Source organism: Herpailurus yagouaroundi, unplaced genomic scaffold, assembly GCF_014898765.1.
Source record: "Herpailurus yagouaroundi ecotype Mexico unplaced genomic scaffold, PumYag 196, whole genome shotgun sequence".
NCBI lineage: Eukaryota > Metazoa > Chordata > Mammalia > Carnivora > Felidae > Herpailurus > Herpailurus yagouaroundi.
In genome coordinates this window covers 1801019-1819582 of record NW_024412427.1, presented here as the reverse complement: position 1 = coordinate 1819582, position 18564 = coordinate 1801019, and the positions used below count along the sequence as shown (strand labels likewise).

Here is an 18564-nt window from a genome sequence, read left to right as displayed (position 1 = left end):
TTCCCACTAGAACCCCTGTTTAAGCACATCTCTGGCCCTTAACTTGTATATATCTCAGGAAACTTGAGTACAGGGGCACTGGGACACTGAAGTCTACGTATCTGTTTGTCATCAACCTTCAGAGCAGACTGAGTAGTTTCAGCCACCTGTCTGTGTCTGTTTGTTTTCCTCTGTTAATTTTAGCAAACAATACTTGTGCTCTGCAGGTTTTATGGGTATAACAACAGGGACCCAAAAGGAAAAGTTGGCAGTTTGAATATGCGAGGGTCATAGAGCTTAATACCAAATCCATAATCCAACCTTGTCTGCAACTTCACCTGTTGGTTTTGGGGGCAGGAGGAGGATAGGGTTTCAACCTTTCATTTCCCTCAAGTTCCCTTCCTTTCCCCCCAAGTCCATATTTAACCCTGTCATGGAGGAAACTAACTTTCATTCTGAGCTACCCCAATTCTTTTCTATCTCTCAAGGTAGGACCAAGCATCTCCTCTTCCAGGAAACCTGACACCATGACCTGGACATGTAACAACCTCAGGGTATTTATACCTTAAGGCACTGACTATATGCCCCACTCATCCCTTCTTGCCTGCCCCACCTGGTTTCTGCTTCCTTGTCCTAAGACTTAACCCTTCCTTGGGCTATATGCCAACAGATAGAGTTGGTCACACCTGCACTCATGAGGAGCGGCCCTTGCCACAGTTTGAGCACAGTGTAGGCTCTCTAGGAGTATTTAAATTTGAAAAAATTCCTCCACGTTCCAAGTGATTGAGTAAATAATGGTAACAAATGAGGTCAGAGAGAACAGCTTGGAGAGGCCGATGCCATTTCCTTTCAATTGTAAACCATGGGCATGGTCACCTTTAAGGAAGATTATACTTCCCTGGATTAGTTAAAAGGGAGGCCACTTGTAGGACCCTTCTAGAAGCACTGGCCTGAAATAAGGAAAGAAAGGCTGCACCAAGGTATGGGGAACCCAGAGAGACAGTGTTTCCTATAGCCAAAAGAACATCCCACACATAAGCAGTTTTCCGCAGGGATGTTAATCAATGAACTAAGAGAGTTCAGTCGTCTTGGCTAAGGAGAACAAGCTTCTGAAAGTTGTGAAGGTGGGAAATGCACTGGGAGGCAGGGATTGGGGACTTAGGTTAAAGGTGGAGGTAGTGAATTGTCCTTGGACGAAAGAGCAAGAGACAGAGGTTCTGGGTTACTGCCATAGTTTATTTGTCAAGGAATTGAGGCTGATGATATAATGGTTCAGAGAAGAGTGCTGTCAAGTAGGAGAGACATTCTCCTGGGACCCACCCTCCTCCACCCTCTCCCTGCTTTCCAGTTGCAACGAGAAGAAGGTCCCACTGGACATCAGGCAGTATTATTCTGATGGCCCTCTGGTGTCTGTTCCTGGCTTTCAGGGATGGTTATGGGATATATAGTAACTTCCGGCCAAGGGTTGGGTGCATAGTTCTCAGTGCTGATCTCTGGAAGAGAGAAGGGGAGGGTAGTCAGTGGTCACACAGTCTGGCGAAATACATTCTTTAAGTGTAACATCTTCCCAAACCCTGGGGGCAAGAATATTTTCTGTGACTTAGGAGATGCTCACACAAGGCTTCTCTCCGATGTTTTAAGTCCAGTGAGCAAAGACACATAAATGTCAGACCTTCTGAGGTTTGGCTAAATTAGGTAAGTCTGCAAGTAAAGAACTGGGGCTTGGGGTGTGATAAAAAAGTGGGGGTCCCCAGGTGGACTGGTTAACAGGACGAGGGAGGCATATTCTCCTTCTGTCCATCCCTTCAGTTAGGGGGTGCATAGTTTTTGACAACTGAATGGCGAGAGAGGGGTGTTTGTTAGATCCTATCAGTGTTTGGAATTTTCATGTAGATTTTTCCATAACCGGAATAGCAGCATTCATAGCGGAAACCACACTCTGAGTAATATTCACAATTTCTTTGGCAACTAGAGTAGGTGGGAACTTCCATGTATATTGATAGTTTCAGTGTTGGTTTAACTGAGAAGGAACACATTAGCAATGACTCCAAGAAGAAGACTTTTTCTCACTGTTATCAGCCCCTGTAAGGCCCCAGGACCCATTCCATTGGTTTCTCTTCCTCTTCTACCTGTACAGCGATCTGGTAGCCTTTTCCATTCCTAGAGTCAAAATCCATCTCCCACCCCCTAACAAACCCAGCAATTGTGAACTCACCTCCGTGGAATTTAACATCACAGGACCTGAGTCCTGAAACACAATTCTCAGAACAAAGAGACCCAAGAGATCCTCTTGCCACCTGCTCTCATTTTACAGGGTTGGGAGAATGGATTACAGAGAAAAAAGAACTGTCTTGTACTTTTTGTGTTTGGGTGAGACAGCCCTCCAAACCTAGCTGTTCCTCAGAAACTTTTGCTACCAGATATGAAACCACAACTCTCTCCTCAATTGTGCTGATTTCAATTCTTTTACCCAAGGATTCCAAACTTCTCTTAATCCAGCACACATTTTATTTCTCCTCCCCATGCCCAATGTTCCAAAATATCCAATTCCCCAAGCAACAGGCATATTTCAAGAAATACTTAGTACCCTTTTCCCAATGTGGTACTCACCCTTGGAACTCCCGACTGGAGGACACGAACTCGTGGTGGCTCAATCTTGGCACCCTCCATACATGCTTTGTACCCTGTGGAGCTTTCCACCGCTAAGGTCCTCCTCAACAAAACACCATGTAGCCACCACAGTCCCCGCATCACACATAAAAACATCATTACATGAAACAGTAGAGACCCTCAAACTTGAGAAGTGCACATTCAACTTTTCTCAGCATCCTGGCTTAAAGAAGGAACCAATGCTTTCATATATGTCAGTCAGTCCCTGTTTCTTCTGCTTTCAACCTCTTCTTCATTTTGAAGCTCAACCAGAATACCTACTGTATTTTGGAGGCTTGGCTGTAGTCTTAGTTTTGTCTTTAAGACTTCCTGCCACTGGCGAGATCACCAGGCCGTAGAGTATCAGCAGCTGGAGAAACAACCCCTTCATGATGTGAACTCGGGATGTCTGAGTGTGAGCCTGGCAGGAGACCCAGGATTTCACCAGGTCCTGCTGGGGGTAGCGAAGGGCTTTGGGGTGTGGAAAACACGTGACTGGTCTCTCACTGCCCCCTCTGGTTCTGCCTCCTCTCCTCCACGCACCACTCCTTGGCTGGGCACGGGTGTCTCCTGAGCTACTTGCCTTCTCCTTATGCTTTCTACTCCTCTCATTGCAGAAATGAATTCTTCATGGGGCGCCTAGGTGGCTTGGTCGGTTAAGTGTCTGACTTCAGCTCAGGTCATGATCTCACAGTCCATGAGTTCGAGCCCCACGTCGGGCTCTGTGCTGACAGCTCAGAGCCTGGAGCCTGTTTCAGATTCTGTGTCTCCCTCTCTCTCTGCCCCTCCCCTGTTCATGCTCTGTCTCTCTCTGTCTCAAAAATAAATAAACGTTTAAAAAAATTTTTTTAAATAAAAAAATAAAAAAAAGAAATGAATTCTTCATAAGTTTATCATTTCTTATTTTAGAAATTTGAAAAACACAGAAAAGTACAACAAAAATAATAAGATACGATAAGCTATCCATTAGCTAGTCAGATAATAGGGTCATTTGCCTTTCATGAAAGGTAACTTTAGAATTGATGTGTCAATTAAAAAAAAAACAGGTATTTATTGTAAAAGTATTTTGCTGTATTTTAAGAGCCATTAAAGAATATCAAATGTAAGGAAAGTAAAGTTTAAAAATCACTAGTGACTTTTAAAAACAGTTTTTTTTAATGCTTATTTTTGAGAGACAGTGAGAGATGGGGAGGGGCAGAGAGAGAGAGGAAGACACAGAATCTGAAGCAGGCTCCAGGCTCGGAGCTGTCAGCACAGAGCCCAAGGCAGGGCCCAAACCCACAAGCCGCGAGATCATGACCTGAGCCGAAGTCGAACACCCAACCGACTGAGCCACCCAGGCGCCCCAAAGATCACCAGAGACTTTTAAAAATTGATCACAAACTTTGAAGTGGAACAATTTTTTCTAAGCCTGAATTTCCCCTATGTTTTCTGTGTTTCTCAAGAATTAGCTCCTAAATGATAACAGCACATTTCATTTTTAAAGCATACTTAATTTACAACTTTTGGAGATACACTAACTTTGTATCCCTCAATTCCATTAAGGTATTTTTAGGGAGTAACATCAGCAAGATGGCTGAATAAGACACGCCTGCTTGAATCGTCCCCCTACAACAATTTGGCATCCACCCACAGACAGAAGTACCTCTGTGGAAGCTGTGGGATCAAGCTCCGTACATGAAGGGAGGTGAAGGAGTCTCACCCATAGGTTGGGTCATAGGCATAGAGACCTCGGTCTTGGCATGACACCCTGAAGTGGCCTGTGAACTGGCACTCTCCCCTCTTGGCCACAGTCCAGGAGCCAGGGGAGAACCCTTATTTAGACAATCACCCACAAATGACAAGCTTTGTGGAAGTCCGGACGTGTAACAGAGATGTTCCATCACACTGTTGGGAAAAAAACAGTCTAAGTGTGGACACATTGGAGAGGTTAAAAGTCACAGTTCGACTTTACCTGCATCATATCTATCCAGATTTTTATTTTTTTTTTATAATCTTTTTTTTTAATTTTTTTTCAACGTTTATTTATTTTTGGGACAGAGAGAGACAGAGCATGAATGGGGGAGGGGCAGAGAGAGAGGGAGACACAGAATCGGAAACAGGCTCCAGGCTCTGAGCCATCCGCCCAGAGCCCGACGCGGGGCTCGAACTCACGACCGCGAGATCGTGACCTGGCTGAAGTCGGACGCTTAACCGACTGCGCCACCCAGGCGCCCCTGGTGTTGGGTTTTGGTTTTGGTTTTGGTTTTGGTTTTGGTTTTGGTTTTGGTTTTGGTTTTGGTTTTGGTTTTGGTTTTGGTTTCGGTTTCAGGAGTAGATTTTAGTGATTCATCACTTATATAAAACACCCAGTGCTCATCACCAGTGCTCTCCTGATGAATGGATAAAGCAGATGTGGGGGACAGATGATAGATAGATAGATAGATAAATAGATAATTACTCAGCCACCAAAAAGAATAAAATCTTGCAACAATGTAGATGAAACTAGAATGTATTATGCTAACCAAAATATGTCAATCAGAGAGGGACAAATACCATATGATTTCTCTTATATGTGAAATTGAAGAAACAAAACAGATGAACATATGGGGAGGGACGGTTTATGTTTTCTAATGAAGTAAGATACTTACTAGTTAGCCATTGCTTTCCAGCTTTTAATTCCTTGAAAATGCTCATTTACCATTTCCTCACCTCTTAAGGTGGGGGGTTTTTTCTTCTTCATCATTTTAGTGAGGTTTTAAGTGCAAGCAGAGGTAAACAGGATAAAGGCCCATCTAAAGATGCTCATGTCTTAGTCCCTGGAAACTGGGACAACCTGACCTGGCACGGTGAAGAGCAGGGACCTTGAGATGGGAGGCAGATGGGACGGGTATAACCATGAGTCCTTGAAAGCAGGCATGTTTCCTGACTGCAGTGAGTCAGAGGCCTGCAGAAGAAGGTGAGACCTGAAGCATGAGGACCCAGTTGGCCTTTGTTGGCTCTGCAGAGAGAGGAACACAGCCCATGCCAAGGAATGTGAGTGGCCTCTAGAAGCTGAAAACAGCCCTCAGCTGACAGCAGACAAGGGAACGGAGACCTCAGGCTCATAACATCAAGGACCTGAATTCTGCCCACGATCTAAATGAACACAGGGGATGCCTGGGTGGCTCAGTCGGTTAAGCGTCCAACTTCAGCTCAGGTCATGATCTCACGGTTAACGAGTTCGAGCCCCTTGTGGGGCTCTGTGCTGACGGCTCCAAGCCTGGAGCCTGCCTCGGATTCTGTGTCTCCCTCTCTCTCTGCCCCTCCCCCGCTCATGCTCTCTCTCTCTCTCTCTCTCTCTCTCTCTCTCTCTCTCTGTCTCAAAAATAAACATTTTTAAAAATTAAATAAATAAATGAACACAGACATGGGTCCTTCCATCTAGAGAGGAAATGCAAAAGGAGCGCAGCCCTGCTGACACTTTGATTGCAATCAGAAGAGACCTGTGTGGCACTTGCGACCTACAGAGCTGTAAGGTAATAATTTGCGTGGTTTAAGCTCCTAAATTTGTGGTGACTTGTTACAGCAGCCATAGGAAACAAATATTCCTATTCAAATACCCTGTTTACCTGGTGGACCTGTTTTTGTGTTGGGATTTCTAACCTATCTGGATGTTTCTGTTTCTATCCTAACCCAGTCTTCTGGTGTCCACCTTTCTCTCCAAGTGCTTATACCATCCCAGTGGACAAGATCTATTCTTACATTATTTAGCTTTTTCCCGAATTCTGAGGTTATGGAATGACTCCACACTCATGATGGCCAAAGCTGAGCCTTTGTTATTTCAAACGCAAGACAAACATAGAGAAACAACTTTTCTCTCTCAATGACCAGTAATGGCTTTCAAAACTATTTGTGACCTCACATCCATGAACATGACTATCCTCACTGGTTTATTTTGTGATCCCTTCTCCCTGGGGAAATAAACCTCAGCTTCATGTTCTAGTTTCATGGTCAAAGGCCTTGATTGAAAAATAAGGAATTGCAAAGTAGAAAAAACAGGATCTAGATTAATATTTTTTTTTAAATGGTGCACCATGGGGGTGCTTGGGTGGCTCGTCAGTTAAGCCTCCAACTTCAGCTCAGGTCACAATCTCATGATTTGTGGGTTTGAGCCCCGTGTCAGGCTCTGTGCTGACAGCTCAGAGCCTAGAGCCTGCTTCGGATTCTGTGCCTCCCCCCTTCTCTACCCCACCCCTGCTTGCACTCTGTTTCTCTCTCTCTTTCTCAAAGATAAATAAACGTTAAAAAATTTTTAAATGCTGCACCACAACACCATATTTATTATTAAGTCCACAGAGTCTTTCCTCATCCAGTTTTGAGTAATACTATATTCCATTTCCATCTAGTTTGGCTATGGTTTGAATTTTCTTACTTTGATTTAACATTTGAATTAACTGTCTGAGTTTTATTCTTGGCTGAGGGTGATATTTCATATCTTGTTTAGTCCTGGTAGGTCATGAGGTGAGCTTGGAAATGGAAACTTCATGCCAAGGACAATGGAGCAAAGAGGCAAAGCAGCCTGGATCTTCCATCGTTTTGTGGTGTCTCCACACTTGTTTGGGACACCTAAATCCTGAATATTCCATGTGAACAAATATTGACCTATCTTATTTAAGCCACTATTTTCTTTGTTGTTGTAGTCATCATGTGCTCAAAACTAATCTGAACTGAAATACCAACCGAAGTATATGGTAATGTAGAATGGAGGCTTAAAAGTCTCTATTTTACTTCTTTCTCACACGCTCTCTCAGGAAGCTCCAGTGGAGTGTATGTTACCAAAATGAGGTCCTCAAGAAAAAGGGAGAGGAGGGATCTAGGAAATGGGCTCCTACTCCGGGAGGAATTGAAGTGCCTCCATGATGGTGAAGTGAAGTCCCCGGTGCTGCTGTGTATGGCCCTGGAGACCAGACAAGCTGGGGCAGAGGCTGAGGAATTGTGGAGCCCCTTCAGAGGAAAAGCAACTACTTACAGGATGATTAGGATGTACTATCTACAGCTGGGCATGCATTCTTTGGCTCTACTCTCCTACTACATGGGCACTCAAGTAGAAAGAGAAGGAGGAGACAAAAAGTATACAGTTCTGATATTCGGACTGTCAAGGAACTGTCTCCCTTAAAGTTATTTCCTTTTTTGGAATACTCCAGATGAACTGAACAAAATTCCTTGAGATGTTCAAAGGGAGGGAAATAGAAGGTGTCTGGAAATAAGAAAGTCAAAACTCCAAATTGAAGCAACACTTCACCTGGAGCAACACATCTTCTCTCCCTTCCATCTCTCAATGGCCCGGGATTACATTAAGCAATCTCTTACAAAATGGTAACTTCTATTCAGTTTTCAGAGTTTCACCTGTGTCTGCTATTTCTTAAAAATAACCAGCGTAAAATAATCAATATGCCATAGAGGCAGATCTTGGGTTGGCAAAGTTTGCTCCCCCTCATAAGAAACATTTACACGTATGAGGAAAGTCTCCATTTGTAGACGTGTCTTCCTCTCTGTTAAGTGGAAAAGAAGGGTGACTTTCAACCCCTAGAAATCCTTTGTCAATGGAGCCTGTAGCAGAAATCTGCATAACAACCATACCTTTGTTCTTAGTGCCTTTCCTGGTGACTTCCCATAACTGGTCTTCCCCTTCCTTTCCACATCTTTTGTCTTCAGCTGAAGCAGGTTTTGAGGAGATCATTTGAGCCACTTGGGGAAGTTACTCAGTTTTCCTGGTCTCTCCCACGTATATTGGAGGTATATACACGTTAGGAAAATTCAGTTTGTTTTTCTCCTGCTAATCTGTCTTTTACTGCAGGGGGGTTTCAAACCAGAACCCAGAAGGGTAGAGGAAAAATTGCTTTCCTCCCCTGTAATATCCTGGATATCCAAGAGGAAAATGCTTTCCTTCCCTGATCCTTCCTTTGAGGGTCCCTAACCTTTTGTTCTTCTCTACCTCTTTTGTCATGAAGGAATAACCACCCTCACTCAATCCAGTTCCAGTTCCAAGTCCTTCTTATCCCTAAGGGTCAAAACAAAGCCCAGCCCTGAGCCCCTGAGTCTTTGTGCTTTGGATAACTCTGAGCTCTAAGGCACTATAATTAAAGTAGAAAATAATTGTTTGCAAGGGAGGGGTTTAGTCACGTGAGAGGAGGACTTGTCTGCAGAAGCCCAAGTCCCAGAGAACAGGCCATGGTCAGGTACAGGCATAGGGGATGGGGGAAAAGGCCCCTTGAGCGGCCAGTGGAAGCAGGAAGGGCCCAGGATAACCACCCAGCTCTCCAGAGAAGCCTGTGGCAGACTGAGAGCTCTCCTTTCTGGCCAGAGTCATGCCAACCCAGGCTCTGCTGCCCATCCTTCTCCTCTCTGTGCTGCTGCTACAGGCCCAGGGAGGGCACCGTAAACTGAACAGGATGCAGAATAGGTGATGGACTAAGGGGGTGGGGAGGGAAGGGAGCCAGGAGGGGCTGTGTCCCTTCTGAGGGAGACCTGGGAATTGGAGCCTTTCAGCACATTCTGCTCTTGATGAGGTTTTGGGGTGATGGTGGGGTTCGTGGGGTCTGGAGCCGACAGCCAAGAAAGAATTCTTGAAGATGTCTTTGATGCAAAAAGGTGATTTTATTAAAGCACGGGAACAGGACCAGTGGGCAGGAAGAGCTTCACTGGGGTTGTGTAGAACCATGGACTTGGGGGAGGTAAAGTCAAAAGGGAAGTTTGCAAAGAGACTTTCATAAGCTAAAGACTCACAGATTACTGGAGGCCTAGCTATTGTCAAGCTAAGGTTGTTTTTCCCTCTAGCAAAGCATTAAGGTGGTAGGGCCTTCTAGGACAAATGTTCCTGGAGAAATGTACTACTCTATATTTGCCTCAAGTACTTGTCGATGGGCTGCAGGTTATAAAGAAATTTAATTTTACCTGCCATTTCCTTCTTGCCTTTAATCCTTCCCCACATCACTATGGAGGGGAGGGTGATATTAGGGACTCCAGGAAACTGAGTCTATAGGTTTCTAGAGACTAGGCTATTGATAAATTTGCTAAATTTTTTAAATTTATTTAAATTTTAGTTTACTAAGATATTTGTAAACTGATGGAGACCCATGTCCTGTATGACTGTGATCTCTATCAGTCATTTGTTTTCTGTCCTTTCCTTTGTACTTGTGCAGTTAGGAGTGTCTGAGGAATATCTCATATCCCACCTGGGGGTGGGGGGTAATGCTAGCTTGTGCTTGGCCCTCAGCCTGCCTTATGGTCCCTCATCACTCTGACCACAGCACTATGAAGATTCTGGGTCTTCCCAAACGATAGCCCTCTGGCCCCTTTACGTAGCACCAGGAACACTGATGGGAGTGGAGGGGGAAACTATGTCTTTTGACTCTCCATCCCAAGTACCCAGACACTAAACAGTACACTCAGTAGTGAAAGGTACATCAGGGCTGAGAATCACTTGGGGAAACCAAACAACTATTCTTGGATTTCTGTACTTCTGTGACCTGTAAACATCCAGTAATATTGATGGGAATGGGTACAGAAAGAAAGGGCCCTGGGAAAATAAGTTTTGGGGTGTACACAGTCAAGTCGAAGTTCTCATCAGAGGGACCGGGATGGTGGCAGCGGAAGGGAAATAGCGCAAGTGGTATTTTCTGGGAAGGGGCAGGGGTCCTGGACACAGTGACAGGCACAGGAGAGAGGGGGGAAAGTGACAGGTCATCTTCTTCTCTGGACCCTGCAAATCCTGGGGAGTGAGAGGGTCTGCGGGATGTCTCAGACTTTGCTGAGTTCTCAGAATGTAGATTCTATGGGGGGTAGCTTCACCCAAGCCATGACTTACAAGGGATACAGTTTCCTGGCTGCAGACAATGGAGAGGGCCCAGGGAGGCCAGGCATTGAGATCTGTTGGGGCGGTGGGCTAAATGGGTAAGGGGCATTAAGGAATCTACTCCTGAAATCATTGCTTCACTATATGCTAACTAATTTGGATGTAAATTTTAAAAAATAAAAAATAAAGTTAAAAAAAAAAGTAGTGAAATGGAGTTGAAAAAGCTAAAAGCCACTGTTGATAAATGAGTTTATTTGTCAAGGATTTGCTCCTGCCCAGCCCTCAGTGAGAACAGACTGGTGTCCAGCTGGGAGATTAGGGTTTTAGATGTCTTTCAAAGATTTCCTGTAAGACAGAAAGGTTATACACTCAGAGGTTAGGGAACTCTGAGGAACAAGCATTCATTCCCAAGCTTAATATTACCCATCTATGGCAGACCCTGGGACAGGAGTACTTTTTGTAACAAGAAAAAGTCCACTTCTGAGGTGGGGAGGTGGGTTTGGTTCATTGAACAGAGAAACATAGAGATTTGGGGCCAGGCTGAGCCAAAAGGGCTCACAGAAAGGTCTGACTATAGAGGCAATGGTTAGAAGTTTGGACAAAAATCAGGAAAAGAGCAAACAATTGAGCAATATAATGAGAACAACATAGGCATTGATTATATAATGAACAATATGCCCCAACCTGGTATCTTGGTTTATTTGCCAGTGAACTGCTGTCCAGGTTTAGGGTACATTGTCTTCCACTATTTTTGTGCCTAGAATTTAGGGTGCTTCGGTCTTCTGTTTATGAATAACAGCATCTGAGAATCAGTGAAGATCCATGCCCAAACACACCTCCCAACTCACTTTATTTTTCCAGCAGATGTTTCCACAATAGGTCCAGCAGCATGTGTGATTTTTGTTTATACATTTAAAGGTTCCAGAACACTTCTTGGTGCATTCAAGGACATTTGGCTGTCCCCAGCACTCCTCAAGTAACATTTCAGCCCCTGTAATTGAGATGAGATGGGAAGAGGCTCACAGGGGCTACATAGCCAAGGTGGGAAGAGAAGTCCTTCATGAGCTTAACAGCCCCTCCTAGAATCAAAGCCCCACCAAGCCCCACCTGACTATCCATCTGCCTTATGAGAAAATCCCCCTGCTGAGCTTCCTCATTGTGTCTTCACAGATCTCTGCCTTCTCTGCTCCCACAGACCTCTGGGCCCTCATCAAGCATCCTGGAGACAGGACTCCTCATACTCCCCATGTTCATGTGTCGTCCTATAAAATCTACATTTCTGTAATAGGAGGGGCCCAAGGTAGCCTCTAGCCTTATTACCATACTTAATTCCTAGTGTGGGAAGCCAGACCAGGGAGAGTAAGGAACAGATTCTTTCTCTTTTTCTTCTCTTCCTTGCTGACTCCACCTTTAAGAACAGCTTCTCACCAAATTCTCTCTCTCACTCAATTTTCTTGGTACCCTCGACTGATTCCATTTTCTCGTCACATGGCCCCCAACTTTGCCCCACTAGGGCCACATCTCATGTCTCTTCTCTAACTTTTCATATTCAGAAAGATCCTGCCACTGAAACTAAGTGTATATATTAAGAAATCCCCATATGGGACTCATTAAAGTACACACAAGTGAAGACACAGAGCTTCTGGAAGTACAAAAAATTATGGTAGCCTGACATGGGAAAATATTATATCCTTATAACATATGAAATGTACATAAAAGGTGACAGGTACCCATTGCCACTTTCAAGGTTGGAGAGGAAGCATCAAAGGACCTCAACTTGGACACTTCTTGGACTCTGTGTGTAAGAAAGTCTCTGAATCTCCACTAGGTGTTCCAGGGAAGGTCCTGAGTCCTGAGTCAGATGTGCTAGACACAATACCCCTTCACTTATCCAGGAACAAGCACAGTACCCCCCACCCCTTTGACTCCCCAGCCCAGCCTAGTCACCTACAGCTGTGTTTTTCTTTTATCACTCCCAGCACAGACAGTAGCACCATACAGAGGAATGTCATGAGTTGAGGCGTCCAGAGCTTCATGATGCTGACCGTATGTGTCTGAATATACACTGTCAGGATGTTTTTCCCCTTTCCAGTTGCTGCTGGAGACCAAGAAGTATAAACAGAGTTGTGAAGCAAGAAGACGTGCTCGTAGAATTTCCTTACTCTTTGTCTACTCATTCCTCCTTGCCTCTACCCACTCGGCAAAAGGCACACACCTAAGCTGAACATTGGCTTTGCTAAAAGGTTTCTCTCCATCTCACACTTCGTGCCTTCCTTTTGCAGAAAAAAAAATTATTTTGAAAATGTGTTTTTAAAAATGTGCTGTCTTCCCTTGATTAGAAGATAATTTAGATCCAGCTTACAAAATTCTTAAAACAAAAAAATACAAAGAAGACAATGAAATATTTCTAGTAACCCCACTATATTGGTGTATGTTATTCTATCTTTTATATGTGCACATAAAGCTGAAATCAGGCTATCTGGCTTGACTTTATATATATATGATATATATATATAATATATATATATATTATATATATATACACACAAGACATCAACTTGTACTTTCAAGAAGATGTGCTCAAAAATCACCTGCAAAAAAATATGTCAAATTCCTAGTCATTTTCTACCTTTAAAAAAGTCAGAGTTTTAAGAGTCACCAACCACTTTTTGGCCATTTTTCTCTCTCATTTTTAAAGAATGCTGTGCTCTTTTATTTTCTTTTTTAAAGTTTATTTACCTTGAGAGAAAGAGAGAGAGAGATGAGGGGGTAGAGAGAGAAAGGGAAAGGGAGAGAATCTTAAGCAGGCTTCGCACTGTCAGCACAGAACCCAATGCAGGGCTCAAAATCAAGAACCATGAGATCATGACCTGATCTGAAACCAAGAGTCAGACACTTAACTGAGGGAGTCACCCAGGTGCCCCAACTGCTGTGCTCTTTTAATTCCAAGTCACCAGAAAGGCTTTAAGAATACCTCCCATAGAGCTTTTTATGCACCCCCAAGGTTTTGTGGAGACATAGTAGCAGGTGTCTGAGTCACACCAGAGAAACAAAGGGTAGGACACTGGCTGAAATGACCTATGGCCACAAGCAAGAGACTACAGCTTGTGCTATGGCATTTGATAAGGCAACATATGGAAGAAAGCCAGTGTAGGTTTGCACTAGCTTCATGTCAGGCGGGCTGCCTGGGAAGGCCAGGGGACCTCAGCATAAAGAAGTAGAAAGTGAGTAGCCAGATGCCTAGGGCCTGGGAAAGGTATCAGAAAGGAGGTAGATTCCGCCATATCAAGAGAACCACAGGTGAGAAACTTGCATCAGTTGGAGTAGGGGGAAAACTCAAAGAATCCTTGAAACCACCCACAATAGAGTAAACTTTAAGCAATACTAAGCCCAGAAAGCACAAAGCACAAAGGTACAATCCTCCCTGCCAGAAAGAACCATCCTGACCCCCTCTCCTCCTCTCTCTCCTCCCACCTCCAAAATGGCACTTAGCCAGCTGCAGGAGAAGAGGAAACTGTCCACTCTCTTCCCCAGTTGCAGGTTTCTTGGTGTGGGGGAAGCCACAATTTCAATTCAATTTTAAAAGTCTTTTTTTTTTTCTCAACGTTTTTATTTATTTTTGGGACAGAGAGAGACAGAGCATGAACGGGGGAGGGGCAGAGAGAGAGGGAGACACAGAATCGGAAACAGGCTCCAGGCTCTGAGCCATCAGCCCAGAGCCTGACGCGGGGCTCGAACTCCCAGACCGCGAGATCGTGACCTGGCTGAAGTCGGATGCTTAACCGACTGCGCCCCCCAGGCGCCCCTCAATTCAATTTTAGTATTTTGACTATTGCATGGGCTCAGACTCTTTTTGTATATTCTAAAGTCTAGAAAAGTCAAGTTCTACACCCAAGGTCTCACAGGGAGGTAGGGAAAAAAAGTAGCTTTTATAAATAAATTTAAATGAGACAAAGGACAAGCTTTTCACCATACTATCAATAACACTCTCTGTGAATATTTTCCCAATATTCTAGTTACATATAGCATTCATACTTCCTCATTGATCATCAGGTATCTGAAAATTTGTAATATCTGAAAATTTCTCTTCATTAGGAAAAAGTGTCAGTAGGAATATTGCAACTGAAATTCAGTTAAATCCAGTATTAGCTTCAGAGCACAAATGTCTAGCTCCAGAAGTCCTGAGTAAAGGGTACTGCCTATTACGAACCCTACATAGTTGTTGCCAGTTTTCTTCTCCATTAAAATTGGTTTATTCTGCAAATAGGATGCTCATCTTGTCTCACCATAAAAGGGAAATTCCCTCCCACTCGTTACCACACTGAAGACTGTCAATATCATATAAGACAGAGAACAAAACATGTGCATTGGAATCAGAGAGACCTGGGCTTGAAACCTGACCCCAACGCATTGAGCTTAATTGAAATTTTGAAATTGGCCTACCACCTAACTTCTCAGAGCCTCAGTTTCCCTACCTGTAACATGGAGGTGATATTATAATCCACATTGCAAATGTTGAGTGTAGAAAGTACCACGCATAGGGTCTGGCACATGGAATGCACAAAATAAATGGCCGCTATTTTGATTATTAAGCTCAGACTCTCTTTTCTTCTCCAGAAGAGTAAACATTGACCTCGTTGACTTTATTGTGGTCTTTTTTTTTTTTTTTTTTTAACTATTTAACCTTTTTGGAATTAGTTCTGGTGAGTGATCATAGCACAATTATCAATTTCATTAAATTTAACATTGACAAAATATACTTTTATACACTTATCTAAGCTACTATCAGTATTCCATTTTACAAATTCACCCAGTAATGTCCTTTGTCTTATACAACATTGAAATTTTTGAATAGCAGAGCCAAACTTTTCTTTTAGTTGAACATTCCTCATTTTGGGCTTTGTCTGAAATTTCTTATGATTAGACTCAGGTTATACATGCTCAGTGGGAATATTACGTAATCAATACATAGTATCCTTGTCAGGGTATCATGCATGAAGGGACACAGTGTCTATCCACGTCATCTTTCTCTCTCTTAGTTTCTCCATTTGAACAAAAAGGACAATAATTTCTTCCATATAGGCATAGGGTTGGCGTGATCTGGAGGCATGATTTAGACAGGGAACTCATCCAACCAAACCACAAACAAAAGTGTTTGCAAGTTCCCAATTCTAGCCCCAAGACTCTGACCTCTACCTACCTCTGAAGATGTTCGAGTTGGAAGCTGGTAGCTATTTGACTGGTGGCTCTTCCTCCTGGTCTCTGGGAATGCCAGAGCCCCTGCACAGGGCAGACGATGAGCAGAATAGATTTCAAACACTCAGAATGTAATTATCGTTCTGGCTGTGACAGATCTGGGAGTTTTGCCCCAAGCCATAAGTTGGGTACATTTAGAACGTTATGACTGAATTCCTATTCAAGTGGTACTTGCTTTTTCCCTTTCTTTTTGCTGCAGGTAGCATAGACAGAAGCAGATCACTGTGGAATTGCAGGAGACTCCTGCACTCCACCAACACACACATTTCTGGAAGGCTGGGTGATTGTGGAGGTGGGCGAGGATCTATGTAGCTAATTTTCTGTAGCATCTATGTGAAGATTTTTGTAAAGCCCCATTCGTCTTTGATATTAATTTCTCCATTGCTAGGATCAGCCTACATTACTTTATCACCAGTGTCTTGTGACTTTTGTGCTGATGAGAAGAGAGAGGTCTGCCAAGAGAGCTTGCAAAAGTCCACATAACATAGAAATTTAAAACACAGACTTAAGCCCCTCTTTGGGTGAGCTCCGCTTCCCTCTCTCTCTCTCTCTCTCTCGCTCACTTGCGCCCACTCTCATAAATACATACATTTGTACACACACACACACACACACACACACACACACACACACACACTTTATCTGGATCCAAATCCTAGCTTCCACTTACTTGGGCAAGTCACTAATCTTCTCTGCACCCTAATTTCCTCATTTGCTAATGGGGATAATAATAGCACTTTCCAACCAATAAGGTTGTTGTGAAGGCTCCAGGAGTGATTATGTGTTAAGCACTTAGAGCCAAAGTCTGGCATACAGTCTATGTTTGTTTGTTAAATAAACAAATGAAACACTCGCCCAATGAAGTGTTGAGAATCATTCAGTTTAAGAGCAAATTTACTACGTGTCAGATATGTAACATGTATTAATTAATACATATGTTCAATGACACTATGAGTTTAGTACTACTATTATTCTTATTTTACAGATACAGAAACTGAGGCACAGAAGAGTTAAGCAACTTGCCCAAGGCCACACAGCTAGGAAGTGCCAGGTACAGGATTTAAAAGGAAGTGAGTCTAGAGCCATGTATGCCAGATGGTCAAGTCCCCAGTTTCTCTTGAGAGAGAGACAGAGAGACTGAGCACGAGTGGGGGAGGGGCAGAGAGAGAGGGAGACACAGAATCTGAAACAGGCTCCAGGCTCTGAGCTGGCAGCACGGAGCCCAACACAGGGCTCAAATTCACGAACCTCAAGATCATGACCTGAGCCGAAGTCAGATGCTCAACCGACTGAGCCACCCAGGTCCCTTACCTATAACTAATCTGAAAAACTGAATCAAAAATCTCAGCAAAAACCTCCACCAAAGAGAAGTTCTGGACCTCAACAAAATAATATCAAACTGAATTGAGCAGTGTACTAAAAGGATTATACATCACTCACGATCAAGTTAAATTTATTCCTGAAATGCAAGAATACTTTAATATATGAAAAATGATTGACATAATATACCACATTAAAAGAATGGAAGGGAAAAAAAACACACGATCATCTCAATTGATGCAGAAAAATCACTCAACAAATCTCAACAGCCTTTCATAATAAAAACAAACTGGGAGTAGAACACCACCTCAACATAATTAAAGCCATATGTAAAAAACCTGGGAACACCATGGAAGGTTGTGTGTCTCGCATCCATGAAATACAACCAGATCAACACTAAACCATTCTGCACACCTAGAAAACTGAATTGAGGATTAACACAACAATCTGCACAACATGAACCACAGAACTCAGCAGATACGTGGTGCAGAGAGATGAACTGGGGGAGAGAGAAGCCGCTGAGGGCAGGGAGCTGTTTTTTGCTTGTGGAGAGAGGACGGAGATGGGGGGGGCGTAGAATGTGGGAAAGCACCCCCCCCAAAAGCAGCTGGAGAGAAAGTGGAAAAGTGGAAACAGCTGCAGGGACCGAACTAAAAAGGAAGAAAAGAGAAAGGAGAGGGTTTAAATTCCATTAAGACTATAAACGGGGAACGCAGAGTCTGAAACTCTGCAGCTCGATACCTGGCGGTGCTCTGGTGAGAAGGGTGAATCCCCAGGAGCAGAGCGAAGTCCGGGGGTCTTCGGGCCACAGGGGAGAGGCGATTTCCCTCTCTGGAGGACATCTGGTAGAGGCTGTGTGCCCCAGTGGACCCGGGTGAACAACCACATTCGCTGGTGCTGGAATAAGGTCGCTGGGGGTGAAGCCTGGTGCCAAATGCGTGTTGTGATTTTCCATAATCCCTGAAGCGCTGCTGCTACACAACCGCGTGAACTCTTTCTGGGGCGGGCTGGCACCCGGCCGGGTCTCTGGGCTTCCGCAGCAGCACGGTCCCGCCAACGTTCCTGGGTGCCGCTGGCACCCGGCCACTGCTCGGTGAGACCCTTTCGCAGAGGGGCAGGATGGGTCAAAGCCGCAGCCCTTCAGAAGTAAGGGGTCGGGAAACACGGCCACATCTGAGAGAAAACTCAGGAGAGAGGTGCTGCCTGGGACTTGGTCAGGACTGTGTAAAAGCGGGGAGTGGATGGAAGCTGGAGACAAAGGACCAGTGCGCAATTGGGGGTCGGGCAGAACAGAGTTACAACACTAGAGACCGGGTAGCTGGGTGACGCCATTTTTCACTGCTCCCGCGCATGCGTGTACACACCTACAGGCGCCACAACAGTTCACACCAGTAAGCTGAGCAGCGCCATCTAGTGGAGAACGGAGCCATTACACTAAGCCCCACCCACTGGGCCAACCTCGCTCTTCAGGAACACAAATCTCTCCACCTGCTTAGTTTACAGACAATAAAGTGCTTCATAGTTTGACTTCTAGGGGAAAACGA

The 18564-nt window shown here is 44.2% G+C and overlaps 2 protein-coding genes and 1 long non-coding RNA gene across 5 annotated transcripts in view; all 3 read right to left on the bottom strand.

Annotated features, from left to right (window-relative positions):
* Positions 1 to 1197: 1197 nt before the first annotated feature.
* LOC121012124 (uncharacterized) lies at positions 1198 to 3330 on the bottom strand. The gene is made up of 2 exons (XR_005781955.1): positions 2911 to 3330; positions 1198 to 1472 (listed from the first exon to the last, which is right to left on the bottom strand). It is a non-coding gene; the product is annotated as an uncharacterized LOC121012124 (long non-coding RNA).
* A 6462-nt stretch (positions 3331 to 9792) lies between these two features.
* WFDC11 (WAP four-disulfide core domain 11) lies at positions 9793 to 12922 on the bottom strand. Of its 2 annotated transcripts, XM_040446925.1 has the most exons (3): positions 12396 to 12922; positions 11293 to 11435; positions 10677 to 10789 (listed from the first exon to the last, which is right to left on the bottom strand). In XM_040446925.1, exons 1-3 carry the CDS (start codon positions 12619 to 12621, stop codon positions 10760 to 10762), a joined length of 399 nt encoding a protein of 132 aa, XP_040302859.1. In that variant the 5' UTR covers positions 12622 to 12922; the 3' UTR covers positions 10677 to 10759. The 2 variants fall into 2 exon arrangements, with proteins under 2 accessions (XP_040302858.1, XP_040302859.1); XM_040446924.1 differs by having other exon boundaries at positions 9793 to 11435.
* A 2194-nt stretch (positions 12923 to 15116) lies between these two features.
* The window catches only part of WFDC10B (WAP four-disulfide core domain 10B), a 69527-nt gene continuing 66079 nt past the window's right edge, over positions 15117 to 18564 (bottom strand). Inside the window, exons 1-2 of one of the 2 annotated variants that reach the window (XR_005781953.1) lie at positions 17762 to 18490; positions 15117 to 15724 (exon numbers count right to left, since the gene is read on the bottom strand). The gene's annotated coding sequence lies outside the window, so the exon portion shown is untranslated. Of the gene's footprint in view, positions 15725 to 17761; positions 18491 to 18564 lie in introns of those variants that run through there. The other variant, XR_005781950.1, reaches the window with a different exon arrangement.